Below are 26,418 nucleotides of genomic sequence, written 5' to 3' on the forward strand. Positions count from 1 at the left end.
GGACAGTTATAAATCAGCCAGCCCTATGACTTAATTCTGCATTATATTTCTGAATTTCTTAGAAAATATATCACACATTTTCTTTTTGTTTAGCCTTGAGTTAATACTTAGCATCAAGTAACTATATTACTCTTTTAAGTCTTGCAAGTCGGTCAAAGCGTGGAGACATTTTCTGTCAGTATGACTCCACCTGAAAGGATGCAGCCCGGTGGACATCTGCTTCTAGTTTTTAGTTCAACGTTTAGCTCATTCCCCTCGAGACAAAAGTATGACATCTGCACAACAGCTTTACAGATGTGTGTTACGTGTGGCGTCGAGTTCACAGGTCAGTTTGTCTGCTACCACATCAGTTTATCTGTCGCAAATGGCAAACCACAACAATGATTGCCCTTTTCAACATGTCCGTATTTTTCCTGATGATAGACAAAACGATAAAAAAAAAACACCAAACTTCAACCAAAACATCTGCATAAAATGTTCATCGAAATAAAAGTTGTAAGCAGTGACACATACGTACAAATCAAAATGTAAAGCCTCAGTTCGGAAAAATGGCGAAAACTTTGCAAAACTGCTTCAATCTTTTTATTTAGAGGTTAATATACACACGCTGTGAGTTGGTTTAAACTCTATCCTGAGCTTCCTGTGTGTACTTAGTAACTCCAATCGTCAGATCAATTCTATGGAAAATGTGGATGATGAGGACAATGAAATAAAGTTTAAAAACAAAAACAATGCACTGAGCAGAAGTCCTTTTGAAAAACCTGTTGATCTGAAACGGTCATGATCCTGTCACAATTCTGTAGAACTTAAACTGTGACGCTTACATCTGGCATGCCAATCAACCACACGTAACTGTTAACATATGACTGGATGACATAAGGTGTTTAAATATGAAGTTACACAGCTTTAAGGATCCCGGGGGGGGGGGGGGGGGTCTGTGAAAGTGAGAGAGACAGAGAGAAAGGGGGAGAGAGAGAGAGAGAGAGAGAGAGAGAGAGAGAGAGCTGAGTCACTTCCGCTCCAAAGAGTGAGTGTTTACCTTCGGTCACTGAGGAAATGACTGCATGGGCCTGCAGAGTTCACAGGCCGCTCTCATTCCTCTCTGCCTCTGGTGCTCGCCATCACTGCATCATCGGCTGCCAAGAAAAACACACACACACACACACACACGCACGCACACACACACACAATGCAAATACACCGTAGCTCAGACATAAACCAGCCCGAGATAAGATTCAAGATAATTACTTCCCTTCTGAAAACTCAAACCGTAGTGTCACTCACTGCATCAGATAATTGTGACAAACAGGAAAGAGAAATAAACATGTATTCCACAACCTAAAGATAAAACCAGCTTCTACATGAGAGAAAGTAAGTGTGTAAGAATAAAAGCACTCACTATGCTGCAGACTGGCCCATGTCAGTGTTATGGTGACATGGATATTATAGAACTGGATTGTTATTACAGATTAACACCAGTGTAGAAGTACTAGAAGTTCTAGTTGTAGTACTAGAAGCACATCCTAATGATCCTTTCCCCTCTCTAGCTGATGTCATTCAAATGAAATAGCTGTTGTGACTGTTTGGATGCACCGTTCTCTCACCAACCACAGAGGCGCTTCACCAAGTTGTTGTTTTTTCATGAATCATAAGCTCGGCTGTGTGAACTTCAGGGAAATATCGTCTTTGTGTGCCTTCTGCAGCACTTGCTTCAACTTGAAGTCATTTGTTGGAACAAATTTGCATCCTTCCAAGTGAGTCTCCGGATTAACGTCAATCCGTTTCAGGGAAAAAGAGTTAAATCCATGCGTGGGCTTGACGTATTTTTTTAGATCAACCAAATTTTTGACGCCTACTGGACCCCGAGGTCTGTTAGTTTAACTTACGTTGGTTTGATTTATTCCAATCAGATTATCAACTTGTAATTAAGCTGCTTTGGATATTCCTGCTCCACCGAAATATCAACAAAAACATGAGAAAAAAGTTGAATTAGTTTCATACCAAAGGCCATCTCAAATAGCAGTTTGTGTGTATGAACATAGCGGTCGTTACTCAGCATCGGGAGGAGAGCAAAGTGTTATTTGAGACCTGTGTTTGGGCGCGTCAACTTGTTTGGCAACGTTTCAGTCAGAGCGTGAACTCTCCTCCGGGGTTTATGTGATGTTCCTGTCAAGATACAACGAAACAAAGCGACACTGAAGTAATAACGCTGGGATGATCTCAAATTAGCACGTATTCGTGGTGTTAGCTGTGGGCAAATTGCCACATTGTCGATCTATTTAGTGAGTTTACTGCCGTGATAAGGAAGCTCTTTTTAATTTCATCTACGGAATAAACAGCCACAGAAAAAGAAGAAGTATAAACAAGGCCCTTTAATAGAGTAACATTTACAGCAGGTAACAGAGTGAATGTGATGTGGAGGAATATATGTCGGACACAGATGCATTAAAAAAAAATAAGTTTTTAACATCACATTTTAACACAGACTTTTTTTTGTTTTAGGAAGAATGCCATTTCGGTTTAAACCTACATGCAAAGGCTCCCTCTGTATGCAATACAAAAAACAATAAATATGATTATACGGGACTACCATGGCAAGTCGTATGCTGGGTATACAGTAACAGATATTTAACATTTTTTGTGCCGTTTAAAATGACTCACACTTGTAAATGTCCACAGAGTAGCTACACGGGGATCGTTAGTCGCATACGTGGTAAATGACACCAGAGACCTACAGGATAGCTCAAAAGGCTGAGAAGATTAATGCTCTGCTGTTGACCCATGATGCATCAGTCGAGTCACATCAGGAAGAATTTCAATAAGAGTATATGTAATTACATTGCATGTTAGAATACTGACGTTTTCACAGCACGTTACTTTTTCTTTTCAGTCGTTGTTGCACGTTAACTTTTCCACAAATGTTAAACCCTCATTAATCCAGATAAAACGGCTAAAACTACATTCTTATGTACAGAAACCGCCCGGGAGGCAATCGATGCCGGCGGAGGGACAGAAATGCACATGCGAGCACCCAAAATCCGTCCCACTAGGACTTGCTGGTTACATTAATACAGGTCCCGAAAAGGGAAACGCTTTACAGACAAACGGTAGCAGCTTGCACGAAAAAGCGGAATGCTAAGATATGGTCCGTAAAAAGAGAGATGAAAGTCAAGACTGGAGAAACAGTTCACGCTGTTGATCGGGGAGCATCCTGATGCCAACGGACTGTGCCCTCGAACAGATAGATTAATGTACAGATACCTTCCAAATTAGATACACTTGATGCAGATCACTTCAATTTGTCTGAGGACAGAGTAGAGCGATCAATATCATGATACGAGACTAGATATTGTCTTAGCTTCAGGATATCCGCATAAGCATTACAGTAAAGTGATGTAAGTTTCTGAACATAGCCACTTAATTGTTCTAGACGCTCCATTATTTGCTTTCACCCACTTAGAAATTATATCTACGCTGTGATTATTTATCAAATATCTCATTGTGTACATTTTTGGTATATTGTGGTTTAACCCCATCATTTTGTTGCAATATCGATACTAACCCGACTAACTGACCATTTATTTGAGTTTATAAATATTGTGTAAAAACTTAAGACAATAAAAAACTCAAATATTATCGATTTATCGAGATCAAAAGCTAGACGTGAAGGCCAGGACATCTCTCCAGCATGACAATACTAAATTTAAAAAAATGGTATTTTGGAAAACATTTTGCATTTAACGAGTATTGTAATTTCGATAAAAAAGCAGCCCTATATCCATCTCAGCTCAGTGTGTTGGCAAAAGCATGCCTAATTAGAAACTGAAGACAATTCAACAGCAGATCCAAACTCTCGAATATGTGAAACTATAAAAAAAAAACGGATCAACACGATCAGAGTCGTCATGTCCAGGTGACGTCATGTCCAGACAACGAGAAACTCCCTGTGCCGAGAACAACCTGTATGCTGCTGCTGCTGCTTTTTGAATGCCTGAAAAAGACTCACTTCTGAAGAATGTGCAGTGGATATTTCAATCTTTTTTTTTTGTGTCATCTAAGAGTGTAAAGCATTAAAAATGCCAGATATAAACAAATCTCAAAGGCCAGGGTTATATGTAGCCTGAGTATTCACTTCAACAGCATGGAACAGAGATGACCGACTCCATCCATCATGTCTAGAAACTACAAACGTCTCATTCCATGTTTTTCATCCGGAGAAGGTCTCACGGTGAGAACGGCAACAAACAACTTCTCCTTCAATCACGCCCTACACACAGTCCACCACCGAGCTGTCGTCCTCCTCGGGTCCCCACTCCCCAAACCTCATCGGAGGGGACGGAGCAGCCGGGTGGAGGTTGTTAATGTCGTCCATGGCATCTGGGTCCGCCTCCTCGGTGGGAGCGATCCCCATGTGACCGCCTTCCTCCCGGTGCGTGCGGATGTGCTTCCGCAGCGCCGCGGGCTCCTTGAAGCTGCGGTTGCAGAAGGGGCAGCAGCACGGCCTCTCTCCGGTGTGGATGAGCTGGTGGTGTTTGAGATGCTGCAGGCGGCTCAGGCGCTTCCCGCAGATGGCGCACACGTAGGGTTTCTCTCCGGTGTGCGTGCGCCGGTGTTTGCGCAAACCGTCCAAGTGGCGGAAGCAGTTTCCACACTCGGAGCAAGAGTACGGCTTCTCGCCCGTGTGTATGCGCAGGTGGGTTTTAAGCGCCCCTGACTCGCGGAAGCGACGGCCGCAGACTCCACACGGGTAGGGCTTCTCTCCGGTGTGGATGCGGATGTGCTTCTTCAGGCTGGAGATCAGACGGAAGGTCTTGCCACACTCCAAGCAGTGGTGAGGCCGATCTGGAGAGGGCTCCCCTATCGTGTCGGAGGCCGAAGGTCCCGCAGAGTCCTCCGCTCTGCCTGGCGACACACTGTCTACCCTCCCGGCTGCGGCAGTGCTGGCCAATTGTTTCTGTCCATCGAGTCCGCCCTGCTGCAAGGCACTGCTGCATTCTTGCACCGGTCTTTGGTGACGAAGAGGGTGAGTAAAGGAACGCTGGGAGACTCCCTCCCCTCCAACTTGAACGTAGCCAAGGTCACCGTCCCCGGCTCTGTTGTCATTACGCAGACCAGGCTCCTTCCTGCTGGGCTGACCGGAGCCGGATCCCTGCTCCTCTTTAATCGCAAACACAGATGCTCCACCTGGTCCCTGAGACTGCCTCTCATCTTAAGACAAATAGAAAGAGATGCAGAGATGGTTAACGTAGAAGCATTGCTAGATCATATCATAATTTGAGACCATGAGTATTAAGTATAACACACACACGGTACACATTGAAGATCTACCTTGTCTGCTGGAATCGGAGCACATATGAGATGCGTTGGAAGCAAAGGAGTCCAGAGCGTGGTTAGTCACAGAGCCATCGGGTTGGATCGAAAGCTGGCACATTTTGTAGTCGTCTCTGGGCTCAAACCCATGAAGCGAATCATCCACAGAGCCACTGAGGCCCAAGTCCACACCGGCTCCGTTCACATTTCGGCCGTTCTGGTGGTCCCGGTCCAGGTCTGAAGTCATGGAAGCCATGGAAGACAGCGATGAGGCGAAGACGGACTGACTGATTGACTGAGGGCCCGTGTATGAGATCTGGAGCTGGTCTATGAGCTTCTGAGCACTGCAAAGACACTCCTGCAAAGTCTTCAACTCCCTCTCCGACACTTCAAGGCGCACTTTGAGTCTCTCGTTCTCCTGTTCCTTGTGTAGCAACTCCTGTTGAGTCTCATTGAGCACGAGCACCACTTCACCCAGAAGAGTATCCACAGCAGCGGACATGGCCGTTTGAATGGTCGGCGCGAGACGTGACTTCAGAGAGGTTACGGTCACGCCGCCCTGCGGGGCTCCGTATCCAGCCTTATCCGCTTTCCGATCATAACAAGACTCTACCCCGGTCCTGTCGGCGACGTTGATTATACTTTGTTTACGATTCCCACTGTGGACTGAGCTGTTGGCACTATTAGAAGAGGAATCCATGCTACCAGCGTAGCCTGTCCTCCTGGCAGTCATGCTTTTTAATGTAGTTAGCTAGCTTTAATTCAGTTAGCTGACGTTTACTGGCTATGCTAAGTTTGAATGTGCTACTAAGATCTGTCCAAAAATATCAACAAACTGGATGAATCATGCGAAAGTATACTGCTGTGATATGTCAGAGCAATGAGTCGAGTGGCATCGATCACATCCGTTTCGTTATCTGAGTAACTGTCGTCGCTGACAAACACAATCAACTCAGTGAGGTGCGACTCTTTGCAGGGCCTGGCTCCGCTAGCTAACGTTAGCCCGCTAGCTTCAAAAACTAACAAACGACAGTCGGTCAAAGACGTACTCTTGCAAACAGTGTGTCTCTGCGGGTGAAACGAGCTGGTGGTCTGAAACTTTGATGTTCAAGTCCGTAAATAAGTGTTGAAAGACTTTGATACCATGGCCCTCAGCAGCGACTCACCCATTTCCAGCTTCTGTCCAGAACTCGGCAGAACGCTGTACGGTGAGGCCTGTCGCACACGAATGACGTTGAAAAAGGGTCCGTAAATCTTTGCCCTGGGTGTTGACTTGAAGGGGTCTTTCTACCCTTCAGCAGAGCATACATAGAAGCCAGAGTTGCGTGGCTTTGCCTTATCTTTGATTATATTAAATGGACCACATGTAGCAACATATTCGTCTTGCATACCCATATAACATGTAGAAGCCTCGCTAAAATCTCATGATAACTATTTTACCAAAAGAAACACCAAGCAACTGTTACTTGATCACACAGCAAAAACACAACTGCTGCACATACACTGAACTAGCAGCCAAACAAGAGTAAATAAACTTAATCTTTTTACAGCCGTAATCAAAAATGATGTCTTATCTTTGCTGTTTTGTGATCAAAGTGTTCAAGGGGATACATGCTGCTACTACTCCAGTGTCTCTGGGTCATTTTAATCAATTTCAGCAAACTGTTTTCATTTACATAGCATGGAGGAACATTTGCAGTGTGCCTTCCTTCAGCATCGAGGAGCCTGTCCTCATCCATCCATGTGTAGATATATATGGTGGATGTCTCGTTCTGGTGGATGAATTATGGTACTACACTCATCCTGTAGGCATTGAGCTTCAATACAGGCAGGCGTCCTCATGGACCAATGGTTATCTTTGAATGGGAACCCGTATAAGGCCTTTCAAAACAAAAATCTATGGAATTAATACCATTGGTGACATGTAAATTAAATTAAATGATTCCTGCAGTTACCCGAGAACAAAGATGGAACACAAATGTACCCAAATGGCCAACCTGCCTCGACTAAAACCTCTCCAACTTTCCGCTTACATATACCCAGTTTCATTCTGATGCTCACACCTCTGCTGAAATCTCACAAGTGTTACATTTAATATGATACCAAGATTATTCAAAAAAACCTTGTAGGCGCAGACACTCACTCACAACTTGAGCATGACTTTTTCTATGGGCTCTGAGCTAGAGGCCTAGTGTTTAAGAGGTTGATATCTATTTGGACAATAGAAACAGGAATGAATGAAATATTTTAAATAATAAAATATATGCTGATTAGCATATGTCTTAGTGACCTGTATGTGACGAGTTGGGACGAAAACCTGTTAGAAGTCGGGTTAGTCACTTGTCTCTTTTATTCAAGCCTGACTCCATGTCTGACAAATGTATTTGTCTTTTCTTTTGTCTTAGTTGCGTCTATGTCCAAGTGTAATATGCGTCCTGTTTGTCAGCCTGTAAGATTTAATTCGGGGTGAAATGCTATTAAACTTCATGGCAGTGCAGCAGCCTTTTGCGGAGAAAAGCTGAAGTTTTGCTCTTTTCTATCTAAAATGATAACTCCACGGTTCAAAATTGAAAGCACCCGCAGGCCATCGACCTCTCCGTGGGTTATGCAAACTCGGAAAATGCCGAACAAGTTTACAGTTTATCCCACAGTCCTGTGAACTAATGCTGTGAAACTGGCCAAATGTATCATGAATTCTCTGATGCTTCGCAGATGAACCGCTCATTGTCACAGTGCAATTCATCATGAAAAGTAATTACTGTCACCCACACCCAGTTGTGTAACTGAAAAGAAACAGACTTCGCCTGCCTTTTATTATTTTTGGGCTCTAGGAGGCACTATAGGCTGTTTTAATATGATTGATACTGAGGTCAAGCCCTACATTAATTATCTCCTCTTCTGACTACTCACCAACACGAATATGCTGAGCACATTAACAGTTCATTTAAGTTCATGCTTTTATTTTTGTTATTTGTTCAGACAGATAAGGTGAATCATCAGGCAATACAGGCCACTGAATACTTCCTGGAGAATAAATTGAAAACGTCTGTTGCAGGGCTTCCTTCCTGCATCTCTTTATCAGCAGCTGGATCTTTTGGAGACGAAATACATTTTCTGAAAGTGAACCAGTGAAGAAGAAACTTGTTAATTCTCGTTTTATGGATCACATTTGCCTCGTTCAGGGAGTGAGTGGGACAAAGTTGGCGCCTCAAATTATGTTTCTTTTCCGCCCAAGTCTGTTGAAAAATAATGATCAACTTGACAATTCATTTGCGAAATGTGCATTATTGGGCCAATAGTCGATACGTTGCCATGATCTTATCTTTAAATCAAACACTATTTGTTCTGCATGTCTTAAAACAGAACCGTGTATCATTTTTGTCTGCTTCTATTTCATATATAAAAATAATTGATTCCATACGCACTCATTTCTGATGAGGAAAGCAGACCCATCTCAGCCACACAGTGGTTGGGTTATAAGTGACCTGGTCCAAGGCAAAGAGAAGCAATGCATTGTGGGATTATCTAACAAACCATCTAACAGTAACCATCTGCTTGAACTCGTGTCACTTCCAGAGTCACAACAGAAATATTTATTACTCAGTGACTTCACCTCGGTTTCCGACTCGCTCACGTTGCCCGTCACACCATCTTTGTTCCTATGAACTCATTCGACGTTTTGTGTCACAGTTTCTGTCATGGGCTTGTTGTGGATGAACTCTTTTCAGACTGACTCACTTCACCATAAACATGAATTATCATAAAATAAAGCAAAGCAGTGTTGAGTCAACAGTCACACCGACACACCCACTATTAACTCACCCACAGACAAATGCTCTTATGAGACCGAAAGACAATACACAATAATGATATCGTATAAAAGTAATAAATCATTTATCTTGGGGGGGAAAAATAGTTACTCATGATGTAATACCTCTCAACATGTCGGTTCCTGCAAAATCATATGAAAGAGAGAAAAGATGTATGTGAAGACTAAAGCAGGAATAAGGCACATACAGTCACTACAATGTCAACTGACATTCTCAGTTAAGCAGACTTTGACTGAGGTGTTGTTTCTCAGCAGCTGACTGAACTCATTTCATCTGCTGCAGGACAATGCGAGCTAATCTTGGTCACTTTTATTTGCAGAGGGAGCTCAAAATCAGAGTGGCGATGTGAGCTAGAGCTGGATTAATGGCCACAGCTGGCACATAAGGTTGCTTTAACACATCAACAAAACATCTTGTTCAGTTCTTCTCTTTCCTGGAAGCGCTGAGTGAAGTTTTCTTATTCTGATGTTGGTGTTCTCTCAGGTTAGTTGCCACCACTTGTTATTTTACCTCTTATTTTCAACCCATTTCATTTTTTTTTTAAAGAAAAGTACCAGCATGGCAATTTCACACATTACAAATCATTTCTGCTACAAGTCTAGTCAGGTCAATATCCGGCCTTTTGGCTAACAGATGCACAACCGTTTGAGTCCTTTCAGTTTTGCTGCAGTGTTTGGAGTTAAGTCGTATATATATCATAGGATTTAGGTGAGAGGTTATGTGGCTAAAATGGGATGTGCTGTCTGGAGCCACTGGCATATGTCAGTGATGATGAATTCCAATGAATCAATGCCCTGACACAGAGGTTTCACAATCCTATTTCATTTCCCTCAGCCCTAAAAGGAAAACAAGAGCTCATTAACAAGCGAGACACGCTCTGAAAAACCTGCACACCACAAAGGAATGTAATCCACTTGGTTCACTTCACCAGAAAATGAGTGGCACTGATGTAACTAATAGCAGACTCTAGTAATACCACGAACAGCACACAGACACACACTCAGTCACTCACAGTACTAGACCATTTAGCAAGGAGGAGGGGATCTGGAGCAGAAGGTTGGGGAATAAGTGGGGACTGTGGGAGGGCAGAAAGAAGGAGGTGATTGTTGGGGAGACGGGAAACGTATAAAGGTGGAGAGAGCCAGAGAGGGAGCAAGTGGAGAAAAGACGAGGAGGAAGGAGCTTCTTCACATTTCCATCGAGATTATACTAACTTTTGCTAACAGGTAAGTTCACATCTTTTAATATTTTACATATTTTCACTCTTAACACAATCGAACAGAGCTCAGCTGCAGCAAAAGCAACAAAGAGCACAGAATGAATTAGTATTCAATCGTGGCTCCCGCTCCGTTTTCAAAGAAGTCAAACACAGATTTATGTTTGGAGATCATTGTTGCCTCTGCCCACCATAGAGCATGTTTCAGGTATCTTTGTGTGTATTATTGTGGAAATAGCTCAAGCAGCTTTCCTGTAACTGGATCCTGCTGACAGGGCTGAGTTGAATCTTGGGTGTGTAGGCATGTGGACTTGTTGTGCAATACCGCCTGGAATGCTGAATTTGAGTGAAGTGCCTCCAAATCTGAACTAATGAGGATTAGTCCTTGCAGCTATGTATACAAGACCATAAATCATTGGCAAACATGCCACAAAATAACAAAAAAAAACATTTCAACTCATTAAGTGTCCACAGTTTTGTCATTTGCTTACTGAAGAGTAAAAACGGTGTGCTCTGGTTTGGAGAGAAACAGTGAGTGCATAGGTTTTATATTTTCCAGCAGACGCTCAGGCTCACATTTAAGCCATTTGTTTTATTCCCTGCAGTCATATAATCTCTAAACGACACAGCAGCAGTGGAGAAATAACTATATGTCCTCATTCGGGCTCTTTCGTGCAAGAAAAAAAAAATGCAACTGACTCTCTGAATGTACATTTTGTTGGGAATCCAAGGGGGCTGATGCTTGTCATTCCTATGAAAAATAAAAAAACTGATTTTTCCAGCTAACTGATGTAATTTTACTTTCTATGATCTCCAGACAGCTCAATGGCTGCCAACAGGGACCTTGCTTTCACCCTGGGGATGGTTTGCCTGGTTCTCATCACAGGATACTCTCCCCTGCCTACGACATCGCAACTTGCAGAGACGAATCCCACGAGACCTCCGACCCGTGGGTTCACGACCGAGACCTTTGAGTTTCCCACAGAGGACTACTCTCTAATGGAAGACAACACAGTTGCCCCTCCTACACGGACTCCATTTGTAAAGAAGCGATGTGACTACAACCCCTGTCTTGACAGTCAGATCCCCTGTGCTGTTCTAAGAACCTCCACCAGATGCTTGTGTCCAGGGTTGACTTTACATAATGAGGTTCCAAATACTCCCACCCTGACATCAGTGTCCTGGAACGGGTCAGAGGTCGTTGCTCGGTGGTGCGCACCTCAGTCATACGTCACAGCTTATATTGTGGAAGTAGGGGGGCAAGAGAGGCGGCGGTTTAGGAAGGACCAAAGGAGCGGCGGATTGGGAGACATGGACCACAACACAGAGGTTTGTGTGGTTGCAGTGAATGATGCTGGAGACAGTGAGAGGTCCTGTGTGACATACCCGCCCAGGGACAGCAGTCTGCCTCTGAAAGCAGGGCTCATCGGGGGAGCTCTGGGCTTCCTGCTGCTCCTCTTGCTGGCTGTCCTGCTCTGGAGGCACAAGAGGCAGAGGAAACAGGAGGCCAGCATCTCTATGCATGACACAGCTGAGACAGAGTGAAGCAGAATGGACGCTCAGTGAGATAAGACTCTGTCCAATGGGACTGCTCAGCGTCATCGCCGATAATGTGATTACATTATGTCTGAGGTTTTATGCAAAAAAAAGACGCAGAAGGCAGCGTTCGGCATCACGCATGAATATATCTCTTCGTGTAAAAGAAAGTCCCCACATTATGTGAATTTGGTCTTTTTTTTGCATTACAAAATGAGCTGTTTGTTGAACAGCTCTCAGGACTTCAAGGAACATCTCAGCATGTAGTCCTTGCTTGCAACTGCTCATTGTAATTTATTATTAGTTGATGGGATAAAACGTGCAAAACCACCAGTACGGTAATTTAAGTATTTATTCATTCCCTGATATCAGGGAATTTCAGTTTTTTTGGTTTTTAAGATTTTTGTTCATTCCTCAAAAGAATACCGTTTAACAGAAGCAGCCGTGGTCCTGGGAAAACCATGTATCTCCAAAACATCAGCTTTCATGAACTGAGAAAACAGTCTTTGTTTTCTAGTAATTCAATGAGTCTTTATGTTGTGTATTTAGCAGCAAGGAACACTGATTCCTTAAGTTTCGGTTATGATGATGAAAACAAGATGTCTTGATCGTTTGGAATGCAATAAGAAATAATGATTTACACCAGAGACGACAGCCGACAAAGGTTCAAATGATTGTGAATATGTTGATGTTATTTGTGTCCATGTATTTAATAACAGAGTGAACCGATGTATTGTGGTTTCAAGGACCGAAAGGGAATGATGTGCTGTATTCTGTTCTGTATTTATGAAAACCATTTGGTACGTTGCCGTAGAACTTGTTCATGTTAAGAGTTCGATTTGTCAAGATTCCTTAAACACTAAAGAGACAAACGGAAGTCTATAAGCACACAAAACAAGACCGGCTGTTCAAACAGAAACTACTGACTATGAAAAGTATGTTAAAGGTTGTTTGACATTTTTTGGATGGGCGTGTTTTTTTTTCCCATCTTTGTCAAAAGTTGTGTCAGCGTACTGGATGAGCACAAGTCTTCAGTGCTGTGTTTTTTCCAGCCTTTTCACCGGATATTGGTTTTGTGATTCCAGCTGAGACTTCCAGTCATCTAGCACTGAGCTGGTGAGAAGCTTCAGGGCTTTTATTTATTTTTTGGCATGATGAAAAAGAGAAGAAAGTCCAATATTTAAATCCCCCCCCCCCCTCCCCTCCAGTTTCTCTTGTTCAAGCCTCGCAGCCGTGTTATAATTCCTTCTTGCTCTGGCTGCTGCCACGGAGATGTTCCACTGCTCTTGGTGTCTCTTATTCCATCTGCACTGCATAACTTACATCGCAAAGAGCTGCATGGGAGTCATTTAACATCTGTCATTTCGAGAAACAATAGACTATTCATTTCAGTGACTGAAATTGCCTCAAGATGTTGCTTTTATGACACATATTCAGCCTGAGTGCAGTCACTCTCAAACTGGGAGGGAAATCTTGACATGAATGGGCCAGTATGAGACAAAATGCAAAAACACGGGCGTACAATATCATGTTTGTAATGCATACTTCAACCTGCAAAATAGGTTTGACAAGAACTACGAGCAGAGCAGAGCATTTCTGCTGATGGTACCAGAACAGCACAACATGTACTCGGTCATATCTTTTCAACATGAATGTGGTTTGCCTTTTCTTTCTTTTTTTTTTCAATAAACTTTTCATTTTTGAAAATTCTGATGTTTTTGAATGACCATGAAGAAATCATAATCCAAGCCACTTATTACACAGAGGGAAAATAATTAATTTTCAACATTAGGTGTTCAGCAGTGATGTGGTGGCACTAGCAGGTGTTCAGCCTTGCTTTGCTTCCATACGAGTTTTTTTACTCTGGGAAATTTATTAGTCATCTTTTCCAGTAGAAAATGTGAGCTAAAGACAAGTAAATCAGGAAGAAAATAACTGATATTTAACGCACATATGTCACATACGATACAGACTGTTATTTATATCTGCTCATCAATTGCTGAGGCAGATCTTTGCTTCTAATGAATGATTCCGTGTTTTCTTTGCTGGTATATTTGTGGCAGTCAGGGTGCCAAAGTGCGCAGGAGAAATTTCTCAGTGATGTTTCATTTTCAACATGTCGAGTGAAAACCACCGCAGATACAGTCACAGATAATAATTCATCTCAGAGAAGAAGCTGTACTTTCTATTTGTTTTTTTCTGCAAGGTCAGCAGCAGGGACGGCTGCTGTGTCCAGGACAGAGCCCTGTTGAATCACCGCTCTCTCATTCAGTAAACCCGCTGACTCGTGCTACTTTTATGGCGAAGTGGTCACATATAAAAGAGTGAATCAGCTAAATTCAGGCTGTAGGATTTCACAATAAAAGACTTTGTGTTGGCCTCCTCCCGCCTGCGTTACTCGTAATGTGTGATTAACAGCGACGATGGAGTTCGTTTGTATTCGAATGAGTAATTGTGTAGTCTATGAACTGCTGCTCGACATGTTCTCATGTGGATTTATTACGTTTCGGATTCTCCCCGCAGGTATTGCATTATGTTATGTGGCTAATGATGATTACAGAAGCCTTTGTTGAGAAATGACTCACATACTTTGCTCTGCTAAACATGAAAATGTCACGTAAGCCTAGAAGCGGGCTAGACATTTTGAAGTGGCATTACGTAATCAAGGACTTTTATAAGTGTCGGTCAGCATCCAAGACAATTTTCACAACAGACAAACGGTATCAGGCCTCTTTCACCTTCCCTCAGGCGGAGAGGTTAGGAAAAGTCACCTTATTGCCCTCTGCTGGTCACATTCAACCCTGACAGAAGAGGCCTGACTGCACGAAAGGGAAGAAAAGGGCATTAACACAAAAGCAACACAATCACAATGATAAATGGATTAAATAACCCCAGTGTCTATTAACAGCACTCTCGAATGAGAGGCGTCAATGCTACATGAGACAAAACAGATCTTCGACGGGGCACTGCACTCAAACACTGAACATTTAGAGGTAAGAGTATAAAACATGGAGAAAAAAATGTTGATTGCTAACTTCATTTGATCTTCTTCTGTAGCAGCTTTTACAAAATGATATTTTTGGTGAAGCGATTACATTATTTTGTCTCCCCCTGTGTTGTATGTAATTAATAAGGAGTGATTGTTTCGTCTTTGGATAAAACCCCCCACTGGGTGTGTTTTCATGGCAGCAGCTTGTGGCTGAGGCTTTACTGCAATGACTAATTGTAATATTATGTTCACCTCACAACATACTGGTACCTATTCCGAACAGTCATTCATTTACATGCTATTAATTAATCGTGAACAAATTCATTTGCATTTACTGCCGGGGAAATGAATGTTAGTTGTTGTTATTAGTGCTCCACCAGGGCACTCATGGCTGCTTTCTCTGCACACTGGGGTCAGCTTTTACAGGGCATAACATCTTCAAAGTGGGTCAGGCATCCAACAGTGCCCATGATTGGATCTAGACAGTCCTGAATGAATCCTGGCTTTATTCAAACGCAGAAAAGGTTTCCACTCCTTTGGTCTTCGAAGGTTTTTTGCACACAGTATAATGAATAACGAGAAAATCAAATGGAAAAGGGTGTCAATCAAAGAACAAGGGATGCTGGGCCATGCTGTGGCCTTCATCAGATGAATCTCTGGGTCTCAGTGGGTGGTTGTGGGAACCAAACCCCCCTGCAGACATCGCATCCTGTTGACTCCCGTTATGTCTTGGACTGCGTCTGACTGACTTGGCTCAGACCACGACTCTAAATAAAAGATTCAATTCAGTCCCAAAGAGTCACTCTGATGTCACTGGAGGGATGATCGGGGTTTATGCAAATGCAGACAAGGTGTGTGTTTGATTAGGTTTCTTCTTTTGGCACCGTTGGAATAAAAAACAACAAGAGTGTGGCATCTTTCATCATCCAGACATCTTTCAAAACCGGTTGAGTGTGACTCAGAGCTGCTTTTATTTGTTTTCACTGGAACCACTAGAGGTCATTATCGCAGAGAGCACTGTTCAAAGCCACCTCTGGCATGCGCTCAGTGATTATGGAGTGGAAATGGAAATGAGTTGCTCCAATAAGGATGAAAATGAGTTTGCAGTGGTAATCAGCTCAGCCACATTTCCGACATCGCAGGGGGAGCGCGAGTGTGTTTGAAGAAGCCGCTAAATGTTTACTTTCAGTCACAGTTTCTTTCCTACTGCTCGACAGGCAGGTCAGCGCTCTCCTCCCACCCCCCCCCCCCCCCCCAGGATGGCTGAGTGACAGCGTTTCATAGAAGAAGAGGAGAAAATCTTTCCCTTCTTTTTCACCCCATTTCCTTTTATGAAGAGCAAGGGTAACCATGGCAACCTGGCATGATACAGGACACAGTTGAGGTTGAAACCAAGCTCGAGCTCGCAGAGGAGTTATCAATCACTTTGGCATCAGCACAATCTCTCTCTCTCTCACACACACACACCAGGATAATGACATTTTCCTTTTCATCAGAGAACAAAAGAAACAGCCACTTCAGCGTCAGGAGGACAGATCTGCTTGCATAAAACCCTCGTGCTCATGTTAAAGGGTTAGCGGTGTTTGCCAAGGCCAGTATACATTTTATTATTCATCATCTTATCAGTCAAACTAGAAAACTCCACTGCAATCATATAATTCAATTAATTTAGTTCATTTAGCAAAAGAAAAATCTTGAAATTATAGAGGAATAGGATTTCTCAATTTTTGCAATTTTCATGTTTAAGGTAGTTTTTACGGGAAGGACATATGATCCTTATTAGACATGGGTTTGGCGGTTACATCCAAACCCAATACTCGACCCCAAGTTGCTCCTGGGCGCTTTACATCAGCACTCTGCTCTTAAAGTGCTTCGGATGGGTTAAATGCAGAGGTCAAATTTCATACCTGTATGTGTATGACAATTAACTGTGTTTTAAGTTGTGCAATAATTTAAAACTTGTTGAACAAATTATAGACCTCTGTGGAGATTTACAGGCTTACAGTGAAGTAGTAAAACAATGAAGGTTTGCCATCCTGCATACCCACAAAAAAGGAAGAAGCTCGGCTTAAAGCGAATGAACATTTTTACCCTAACTACATACGATTGCAACACAAAGCATCTAAATGAGCACACAGCAAAAACTACGTACGATGAATTCCCGTAGAGTGGTGCTGGCTAGTGATGGGAATTACAGCTCTTTGAAGGGAGCCAGATCTTATGGCTCCGTTCCTTTCCGAGAATTGCATTCTTTGCCTTTTATTGCCAGTCATGGTGGCGCCGCAAAAAAAAGACCAATTTCCCCCTTTGTTTCTACCAAAGAGCTGTTTTTGATTTTGGTTGTCCCAAAAGTACCACTCATTTTCATCAGCCTTGAATGTGATAACAGTCTGTCTCCATCTGGTGGATGAATTGTAGTACTGCACTCATCCTAAAGGCACAGAGCAATGGGTTATGGTTCTTTGAGGCATTTCCTTGTATCACATTGTCTCGATGAACTAGCTTTCTGCTTGTGAAAGAAAAAATGTGAATACATTTTTAGAATCAGACACGTGTTCTCGCATTATATGTATTATTATGTTCATAAATAGTTCCTGCTCAGGTGCCTTCAGCTGAATCTTTAAAAGAGCGTAGGAAACCTTGAGGGACATGGAGCCAGAGCTGTATTTAACCCTGTGAGGTTAAGTAGTTTTCCCAGAGAGGCTGCACACTGTTCCGTTCTAGCTCCCCACTTGTATTTCGCAGGTCCTAAGTGGCTCTTCATGCACTTTATAAAACGCCATGTTCTTCGTTGCCTCAAAGGACAATCTCACAGTTGAAGAGCTCTCAGTGTGCGAACGGCATCATACAGTCTATCTCGCAAGCCATTTATATTCTTTACCTGCTTTTTCCTTTTTCTTGTCAAGGGGGCACTGAAGCATATCCCAGCATGCATTGGGATGGCGGTAAGGAGACACTTTGGACAGGCTGCCAGTCAATCACACAGTCTCCAAATCACTTTGAACTACGGGAGGAAACTTGATGAAAAAGTGGAACGTGGAAATACAGTTTAATACAGTAAAGACAGAAAAGTCCAAAAACTTCATCGGAATCGATGCAACAACATGACAGCTGTGAATAAGGAGTTTTGAGATAGAAGATGCAAAGAGGTAGTTCTGCACATCCTGTCCTGCAGTTAGGCCAGGTGCAGGATTAAACTCGGTGAAAACATGTCCAATCTGTATGAGGAGACGTGCACACAGACCTTTAGAGAAATAACTGAAGCATGAACTAGAATCTAGAACTGATGCATGGCCAGATGTTGAACAAAACCAATCCCAATTACTCCTCCCATTGGTTTCATAATATAAAAAACACACTGCAGCTGGGGCAGGAACAAGCACTGGAACAAGAGATGAATCAGGGACAGATTATTCAGGACACAGCCACGGGGGGATAGAGAGCTCAAGAGGAGCGCAAGGACTCGACCTTTTCTAAATATTCATGATGAAAGAGAGAAGAGAGAGAGATGTAAACCTTTTCTAAATATTCATGATGAAAGAGAGAAGAGAGAGAGATGTAAACCTTTTCTAAATATTCATGATGAAAGAGAGAAGAGAGAGAGAGAGAGATGTAAACCTTTTCTGAGACCTGAAACCTTCGGGGAGTCTAATAAAACAAGGCAGCTCGTGATTCAATGGAAAAATAAATATATCTGGCAGGAGCAACGTCAGGATATCTTGGCTGTCGGCCAGCCAAATGGATCAATAGCAATTAACACCATCATGCATGCAGTCAGAGGACGGCAGGGATCTGTGGCCCTGCAGTGTTTTATCATGATAGGAACCATGTTGAATGTTTTTTTTAAAAACTGTATTAGCATCTCTCTCCTCGCTGCCGAGGGAGAGGCTGTCGGACTGACAATGTCATCAGTGTGCTGTGTATGTAAACACACCCAGCAGCCTGCAGAATCTAGGTCATTTTCTGGCTGGGATGAGCTGAGAGGAGGAGCCGTCTGGAGACACGCCGAGTCGCAAATGTGTGCTGTGTTCATGTGTCAGGAGTCGGGCCGTAATCCAACACGCACCTCTTTTATCTGCTTCATGAATCAAGTGAAAACCGCTGAGAAACAGGTAGTGAAGCAGAGGGAGGAGGAGGATGGAAGGCTCGTAATTTCTTGCTCCAGTTCTCTTTGCTTCAGCACCGAGGACACATTGTTCATTAAAAACCCACGCCTTCAGTCTTCAGGACACACAGAGCTCTGCATCATGCAATATTGACATTGGCTTGCAATGCAACCATGTGTCAGGAATTACACACTGGATCTGGAACATGGTGTGCTGCATGCCTACAGAGATTGTGGATATGCAGAGGTGGATTTTTCTTTTTTAGCCTCAAAAGTGCTCTGCACAGTGAAAAAAAGATTCATTAAAGTGTCGGTGCTCTTAGCGGGATGTCTTCTCTGAAATCCATTGAAAAATCAATTAATGCTTTAAAATGTGTCTGAACAGCTGAGTGCTATTGCAAAACTCAAGACTGCAATCTATCTGCTTTGACTGCTGGAACAATGGTCATGCTGAGGCAGAGGACTGGGCAGTATGGATACAATCCTCCATCACTGTACAAGCACTTTCATACTGCAACATTGATGTATGACGAGACAGGCATATTTTAGGGAAGCTGAAAAAAACCCCCGGGTTGGTTCATCACATTGATACAAAAATCATATCAATGCGATGAACTGTATATACAGACAAGAGTCTACAGCCATGCTAGCGGCTCTTGGAGGCTATGCTTCAGTCCAGTGGTGCTTTGAGCAAAATGCTAACGTCAGCAAGCTGACATGCTCACAATGACAATGCTAGCATGTTGATGTTTGGCATGGAGGTCAAAGTCACTTCATCCTCTGTGGACCATGAACGTCTCTACTAAAACGCGTGATGAATTAGTACCCAAAAATGTCTCACGGTGACACTAGCGGTTCGGTCAGGGGATCACCAAAGTCATTAGGATTCATCTTCTGGGGACAATGAATGTAGTACAAAATTTCCCAGCAACCCGTCAAATAGTTGCTGAGAAATTTCAGTCTGGACTAAACAAGAGACAGACCGACACCAAGCTTGCCGTCCCTAGAGCCACTCTGCATGTATAAAACCAAATGTTCAAATAAAACACTCCTGCATGTATTTGCTAATCTGCCTCCAATGGCCGAATACACCCAGAGATATTAGAGATAAATGCAATAATATAAACTGTATGGAAAAAATCTCTAACGGCTGGTTAATTAACATCCTCACGTTCTCTATCGTTTATATCTCTGAACATTAATGAGGTGTTTTATTGCGCGATGCCTGAAACAGCACACTTTTCAAAATCACACACTAATAACATCTGGTGACACAGCTGTATGTAGCCGCATATTTTGGCCAATGCGACATGTGAACTCTGCCAAACATTCAGAGCGCCTTAAAGTGAGGCAGTTATAACTTATCCACTGAAGTAGACAGGCGACATATGTTCAGTCCTAAGAATAACTGGAGCTGCATCACCTTCACATCCTACTTTCCCAGGAAGGGTTGCTGCTGCGGTCGTGGCGATTTATCTACAGCATCACGCCATCTTCTCTTTAGAGTCATACTAATGCCTTCAGGTCCAGGTGATACAGATGGTAGATGGTCAACAAAGTGTGAATTATCTTCGGCGAAATGTCCGGGGAAGAGACGGCACTAAATCCCAACCGTCTACCATCTTCGGTCTCGTATGCCTTTAGCCAGCAGCTGAGCACGTTACATCAGTGACTTTCCATTGAAAGGATTACAAACGGCCTATTTTTAAATGATGCAAACGGTTTCATCAAAGGGACTTAAAAATAAGCTGCTGCACAAAAGAGCGCTTTTGGAATGGTATTAACACAGCTCTCCTCAAAACAAGACGACGTCAGACAATCGCAAAGAACTAAAAAAAAAAAAAAAAAAAAGGATAAGACGACATGGGAAAGATGGAGGAAATGAAACACAGAAGAGTTTCAGAAGCTAAAAGTGAATCAGTGAAAGGCATTAAACAGAGTTAAAGACGTGTTTAGGTAACATAACTTCGGTAACATATGAGCAGACATTGTGTTGCCATGAACGACACAGGGACAGGCATTGAAATTTAAAGTCAGCTGCAGTGCAGCACTCCATTAACGGGATATAATGAGTATAATGAGGATTTAAAGCGCCAGAGCAAACCCACCTGATAACACAAATCTTTTGTTCCCGCTCACAGCACCAAGCGGACATTCTCGGACACCATATGCTGCCATTAAGGCTTTAATCGGCCGGGAGCAGGTGGGCAGATTGTGGGCGACATTACCATCCGTCTCGATGCCAGCAGGAGGAGCGGCGACAGCGGTGGAAGTGGCAGCTTCCAGTTGGTGCTGGTCAGCGGCATAGTGTTTAGATCACCGGCTGGCAGTTCAAACTGTTTTCTGTAGCCGACTTGGGCACGTGGACCGGGCCTACGACCACTGAGGCCAATATTCAAAAACAGATGGGAGAGATTGAAAAGAAAGTTGTGTTTTATAACCCTGCCGTCTAATATTGTAACAGGAAAGCAAACAGGTCAACTGATAGTCTGTCCCATCTCTGCAGCGCATTTCATTACAGTCATTAGAGAACACACTTAAAAAGGAAACTAGCTTCTTTCTTACAGCTGTATCAAGGTTACAAGAGTCATTTATTTGCCATTTTACAACACAGGGTTGCACAATGAAATAGAAGTTGAAAAGTTGTAAAGGCCACACATCTTGTTCCAGAGTCAGAGGGCTTCACTCAAAGCATCAACAACGGCAGCTTTCAGTGTCTAGATATACACCGAACAGTTCATCGACACCAACCGGTCTACCCCGTCCATCATATACAAATATATGTCACAACAAAAACACATTATATTCTTTGAAAAGAGTCGAGCCCGTTAAGCACCGCACGGATTGACGCGAGTTGCGCGGTTAAGTGCACGTTAAGCCGTTTTGTTGTCGAGTTACTACATTCGAACGACTTCCGCTTTTGAGGATCAGCCCGGCTCTGCTGCAGTCAGCAATGACAACAACATTTGAATTATTTTCAAAACCTTGTTTATTAAATTTAGAAAACACCATTTTGTTAACAGTTTCATAGCAATAGCAGGAAAAGAACTGAAACTGTAAGAGAGCGACGACGTCGATGGGGGGCCTGGGCCAACCCCCCAGAGTTAAAAACGGCTGTGTTTCAGAGCTTAAATCGTCCCTACGCTTCTGCCTTCTGGAGTCACCTGCATCTGACCTGGCATAGACTAGAGGAGAGTCAGTGCGGTAGTCAACATCTCAAGGTAGAACGCTAAAAGAAAACGAGACATAAGAAAACTCCGTAGACATCAGGTAGAAAAGTTGATTTGCAAAGTCTCTTTTCAAGTCAAGATATTTCCTGCCAAAATATACCGAGTATGCAACGTCAACATGTAATTAGGCTGCCGGTACGAACGTTTAAATCACTTTGGGAGTGGTTTCTGCACAGCTTATGGGGAGGTGGACTTGGAGATACTTAGGGATGCGGTACAGACGTAGTCCAAAGAGGAAGTGCAAACGATGTCTATAAGGAGTGTTTGTTGAGGGGGGGTGAGTGGGCGAGGGGTTTACGGGGGGGTATGAGCAAATCAGGGCCCCCCCCCCCCCCTTTACTCATCAAGGTGCCGAGAGGGGCGACTCTCTGGAGGGCGAGCCCGAGATATCCTCGGGGGGGAAAACTGTGAGTGTGCAGGCCCGGATCCCGCCCAGCGACTCGGGTAAGTCAAACACTTTGTGCCATTCGTCTTTCTCGGGGTCGTACTTCTGTACTATTTCCACCATGCAGCGATTGTTCCACGAGTAGCCGCCCACCACATAGATCTTATTCTCAAACACGGCCACGCCCACGTCACTCTGGCCCCGCAGCATGGCGGCGATAGGTGTCCACAAGTCCAGGGCGGGGGAGTAGTATTCGCAGCTCAGCACGTCGTCGTAGTCGCTGGTGCCCCGGAAGTGATTGCCCCCGATGACGTAGAGGCGGTCGCCCACCGTGCACATGCAGTGGAGGCCGCGCACCGTCGTCATGGGCGCTTTCTGAGTCCATTTATCTGCATCTGGGTCAAAGCACATCAGCTCCTTCTGAAAAGTGTCGTGAGTGATTCCCCCTGCAGCGGAAAAAAGGAAAAGAGCGCAAATTAGCCTCCACACTGATGATTTGATCTGTGACTCATTCAGCCATGTCAACCTACATGCATTCATGGAGGCCATGTGGAGCACTGGCCATACCACTGGAACCTTTGCTTCCCTAACATCATACAGAACAGGATTGAGGACAAAGTCTGTACACTTTTAGATCACACGTATCCTCGATCCCCATTTGTCAAACCTTGACGCAAACTCAACAGCCAATAAAACGAAATTTTGTGAAGAGTGACATCAATATTCTCTGCTACAGCGTGAAATAATGCTGATGGGGAGCGCGGTACAAACAGGAACGCCGTTACAAAAAAACATTCATACACATACGCACAAACAGACTGTAGACGGCGGGAGAGAAAAAGATGAGGGAAAAGGGGGCGAAAAAACAAACAGGACATGTCTACAGGGAAGGCTTAAAATAAAGAGGCACACAATCCCAGCATGCATTTGGGTGGAAGCCAGCCCACCCCTCCTCCCTTTAGGCAGAGTGACTCGGAGCAAATTCTGAGACTATTTGCAGAGCGTGCCGAACAGAGGCTGAATCCCTCTTCTGCTGCTGCCCAGTGATCGTGTGCTCGGTTTATTGTTGAGGCCTGAGCCGTCTGTTCAGCTGCCATGACTCAGATCTGTGATGCTGCACCTCCTTAACTGATCAAACCCAAAAGATAGCCCGACTATCCATTTTCTTTATCCAAGTAGTCCACGGGGCAGGTCTGCCATTAAAAACCCTGACAAGGGAACAGTGGCGGAGCAGACGTAAGGTCCTTATAATTCCTCTCAAGAGGCCCTGCTGCTATTCTGATTCAGTTTAAGAGCTTTAGCCTTTCTCTGATACAATTATGTCTGATCAGTATCCCAGTATCCTAATGGCTAATGAGTGCCATTAGTGAGCCACCAAGAGCGGAGAAGGCTTAGCCAAATTGACACTGTCTAAGAGAGACCGGCTAAAAGCTTTCACCGTTCTATAGACGTCACAGGAGCGACTGCTTTATCGTTTGTATTGTCCTCTACGTAGGCCGGATAAAACCATTTCCCTCCCCATGTCCTGTAGGTATGAATCAGGTGTAGAGTCCCCTTGAAGAACCAGTGACCTGCTTGGTTGGTTGGTTGAATCAGTGCCGGCACAAGTGGGAACCGAGGAGAAGATGAAGGTGAGGCAGGAAAAAGGCGACTCAGCATTTCAGACTTTTTAAAGGGCTGGAATATGAGATCTTACAGTACAAGCAAACTGATGTCAGATGTTTATGAAAGCACTCCCTTTATAAACAGACAGTAATGTACCCTCAATAGTGAGCACATTGAAAGTCCAGACACTTCAGGCCCACAATGGTCATTTTACATCTATAAAAGCAAACACATTGCATTGTGGGATTGATGGCAGGAAAGGTTTTTTGAGCACTTAAATAAAATGGCAGACCATTTCCCCCACATCATTTGCTGAGCTGCTATAGCACCATTTCAAAAATGATCAAGTGGGAGAAAAAGCTTGCAGACATTAAAGATCGCCGCCTTTTGATGCATAAAATAAGCCAATTATGAGCCACTGTTACGAGGCCATTACCACTCAAATTCAAACGGCCATAACAAACCGGCTTTCTTTTAAACGCACTAAAACGCCTAACGAGCCTCGTTTCCACACAGAGACGGCTTCTGAGGCCGCCCTTACTCAGGTTGTGCCTCACCCCCAGCACTATTGAAAGTCTCTGCATATCACATGTAGTTTTAACCCTAAAGTTAACAATCTCTGACTTGAGAGCAAACACCTACCCATAATTGTATACATGAAGCTGACAGACTGCATGTCCTGGGGCATCAGTCAGGGCAAAAACAAACAAAAAGAGGCACTGAAGCGTCTCCGGCTGATGCCTGCAGACTGAATGCTCACAAACAAACAATTTCTCTCAATATGCATCTTGGTCACAATTTAAAATTTAAATAAATCCAAGGGACCCCCAAATATCGATATCGGAAGCAAAACCCCAGCTATGATGAATCTCTCAGGTAGAACGGTAGACCAGAGGCAGAGCGTCTCTGTGCTCGTTCACTAGTTGCGTCTGAACTCTGACGCACCACTCCAGCTGTGACGGTCTGCGGTCTGAGTGCATTCGTCAGCTGACGGAATACCTTCAGACAGCGCAGCAGGAGTTTGTGACCTGATCTGCTGTGACAGACAGACACAGAACTGCACTTCAGAGAGGGTCACCTTGCACAGCAAGACCGTAACCCCCCCCCCCCCCCCCCGCCAGGAGACCGCGGGCGCTACAGCGGGGCCTCATGGGTAATGTTCTGTACCTTCTGCATTGAAAGCACTACAGTCCATTAAAGACAGCCATTGTGCATGTTTCTGTCTTGTGTCATAACCCACAGCTGTATTCACAAAACTAATTCACAAGCGTTCTCCTGTAACACGAAAATATGAATCCCCCCCCCCCCCCCCCATGTAGTATTAGCTGCTGCAGGTGCAAAGCATGACATAGTGGAATTTACCAGGCTATCACTGAAACATGAACCGACACAAAAGGAATCTATTCAAATATCAAAAAGGACGAGCAATAAATACGATGTACTGCAGAGTACAGCCTGAGGGAGACAAACTGCTGGCTACCAGCATACTAGCTCACTCCGTGACCATTATGGTATTCATCATTTCACTTTTTTTAAAGCGAAATGATGCCTTTCATCTTCGCGCCGCGGTAATATTAGACTCGCTAAATCATGCGGTCCATGTGGTCCAAAATATGTCTCAGGGTTCCACTTGGGATGAAAAAGCACTAATGTATAATGCAAACTAAATTCTTGAGAACTAAAACAAAACATAGATGCATGGTGTCTATACGGTGGCTAATGTATACATCGATATAATACTTTGCAGCAATAATGAGATCTGTGGATTATGAAATTGAATTCACTGGTTGTGTGCAGTGTTGGGAACCTCATGGAGCGTGTTTGGGTTATCAGCATTTAAGAAACTGAATTCTTGACATCAATAGAATTATTAATGTATGTAACAATTATTAATGATTATTAACAACAACGGGGCGCCACCCTGCGAACAGGGACCAATAACCAAACGATAAAACTAAATCTCATAATTAGTGGTCACTCATAATGTCAATAGTCTGCGTATGACTATACATTCAGTGACAGTGAAGGGTTAAATTCGAGCACAGGCTACTACATACAATTTCATTACATACATATGCACACGTAATCACAGACGACTGCTCCTTAAAGTATAACAGAGTTTATTCAATCAAAATAGTAAATGATCAAATCAATTAATATTGCAACCAACAAACGTTATACAATTTGATGTGCCTAAACTAAAGAATGAATA

The 26,418-nt window shown here is 43.6% G+C and overlaps 3 protein-coding genes across 4 annotated transcripts in view; 1 reads left to right on the plus strand and 2 right to left on the minus strand.

Annotated features, from left to right (window-relative positions):
• Positions 1 to 2,354: 2,354 nt before the first annotated feature.
• On the minus strand, positions 2,355 to 6,472 carry LOC306788639 (uncharacterized protein). The gene is made up of 2 exons (XM_079284227.1): positions 5,329 to 6,472; positions 2,355 to 5,208 (listed from the first exon to the last, which is right to left on the minus strand). The coding sequence occupies exons 1-2, from the start codon at positions 6,041 to 6,043 to the stop codon at positions 4,268 to 4,270; spliced, it is 1,656 nt and encodes a 551-aa protein (XP_079140353.1). The 5' UTR covers positions 6,044 to 6,472; the 3' UTR covers positions 2,355 to 4,267.
• A 3,753-nt stretch (positions 6,473 to 10,225) lies between these two features.
• LOC306788353 (leucine-rich repeat neuronal protein 4) lies at positions 10,226 to 13,602 on the plus strand. The gene is made up of 2 exons (XM_079283847.1): positions 10,226 to 10,366; positions 11,174 to 13,602. Exon 2 carries the CDS (start codon positions 11,182 to 11,184, stop codon positions 11,899 to 11,901), a length of 720 nt encoding a protein of 239 aa, XP_079139973.1. The 5' UTR covers positions 10,226 to 10,366; positions 11,174 to 11,181; the 3' UTR covers positions 11,902 to 13,602.
• Positions 13,603 to 21,568: 7,966 nt separating this feature from the next.
• The window catches only part of klhl13 (kelch-like family member 13), a 30,229-nt gene continuing 25,379 nt past the window's right edge, over positions 21,569 to 26,418 (minus strand). For both annotated transcript variants that reach the window (XM_079284107.1, XM_079284106.1), the window contains one exon: positions 21,569 to 23,047. In XM_079284107.1, coding sequence (XP_079140233.1) covers positions 22,560 to 23,047 — 488 coding nt within the window. In that variant the 3' untranslated portion in view covers positions 21,569 to 22,559. The remainder of the gene's footprint in view (positions 23,048 to 26,418) is intronic.

Source organism: Melanostigma gelatinosum (assembly GCF_949748355.1).
Source record: "Melanostigma gelatinosum genome assembly, chromosome: 14".
Taxonomy (NCBI): domain Eukaryota; kingdom Metazoa; phylum Chordata; class Actinopteri; order Perciformes; family Zoarcidae; genus Melanostigma; species Melanostigma gelatinosum.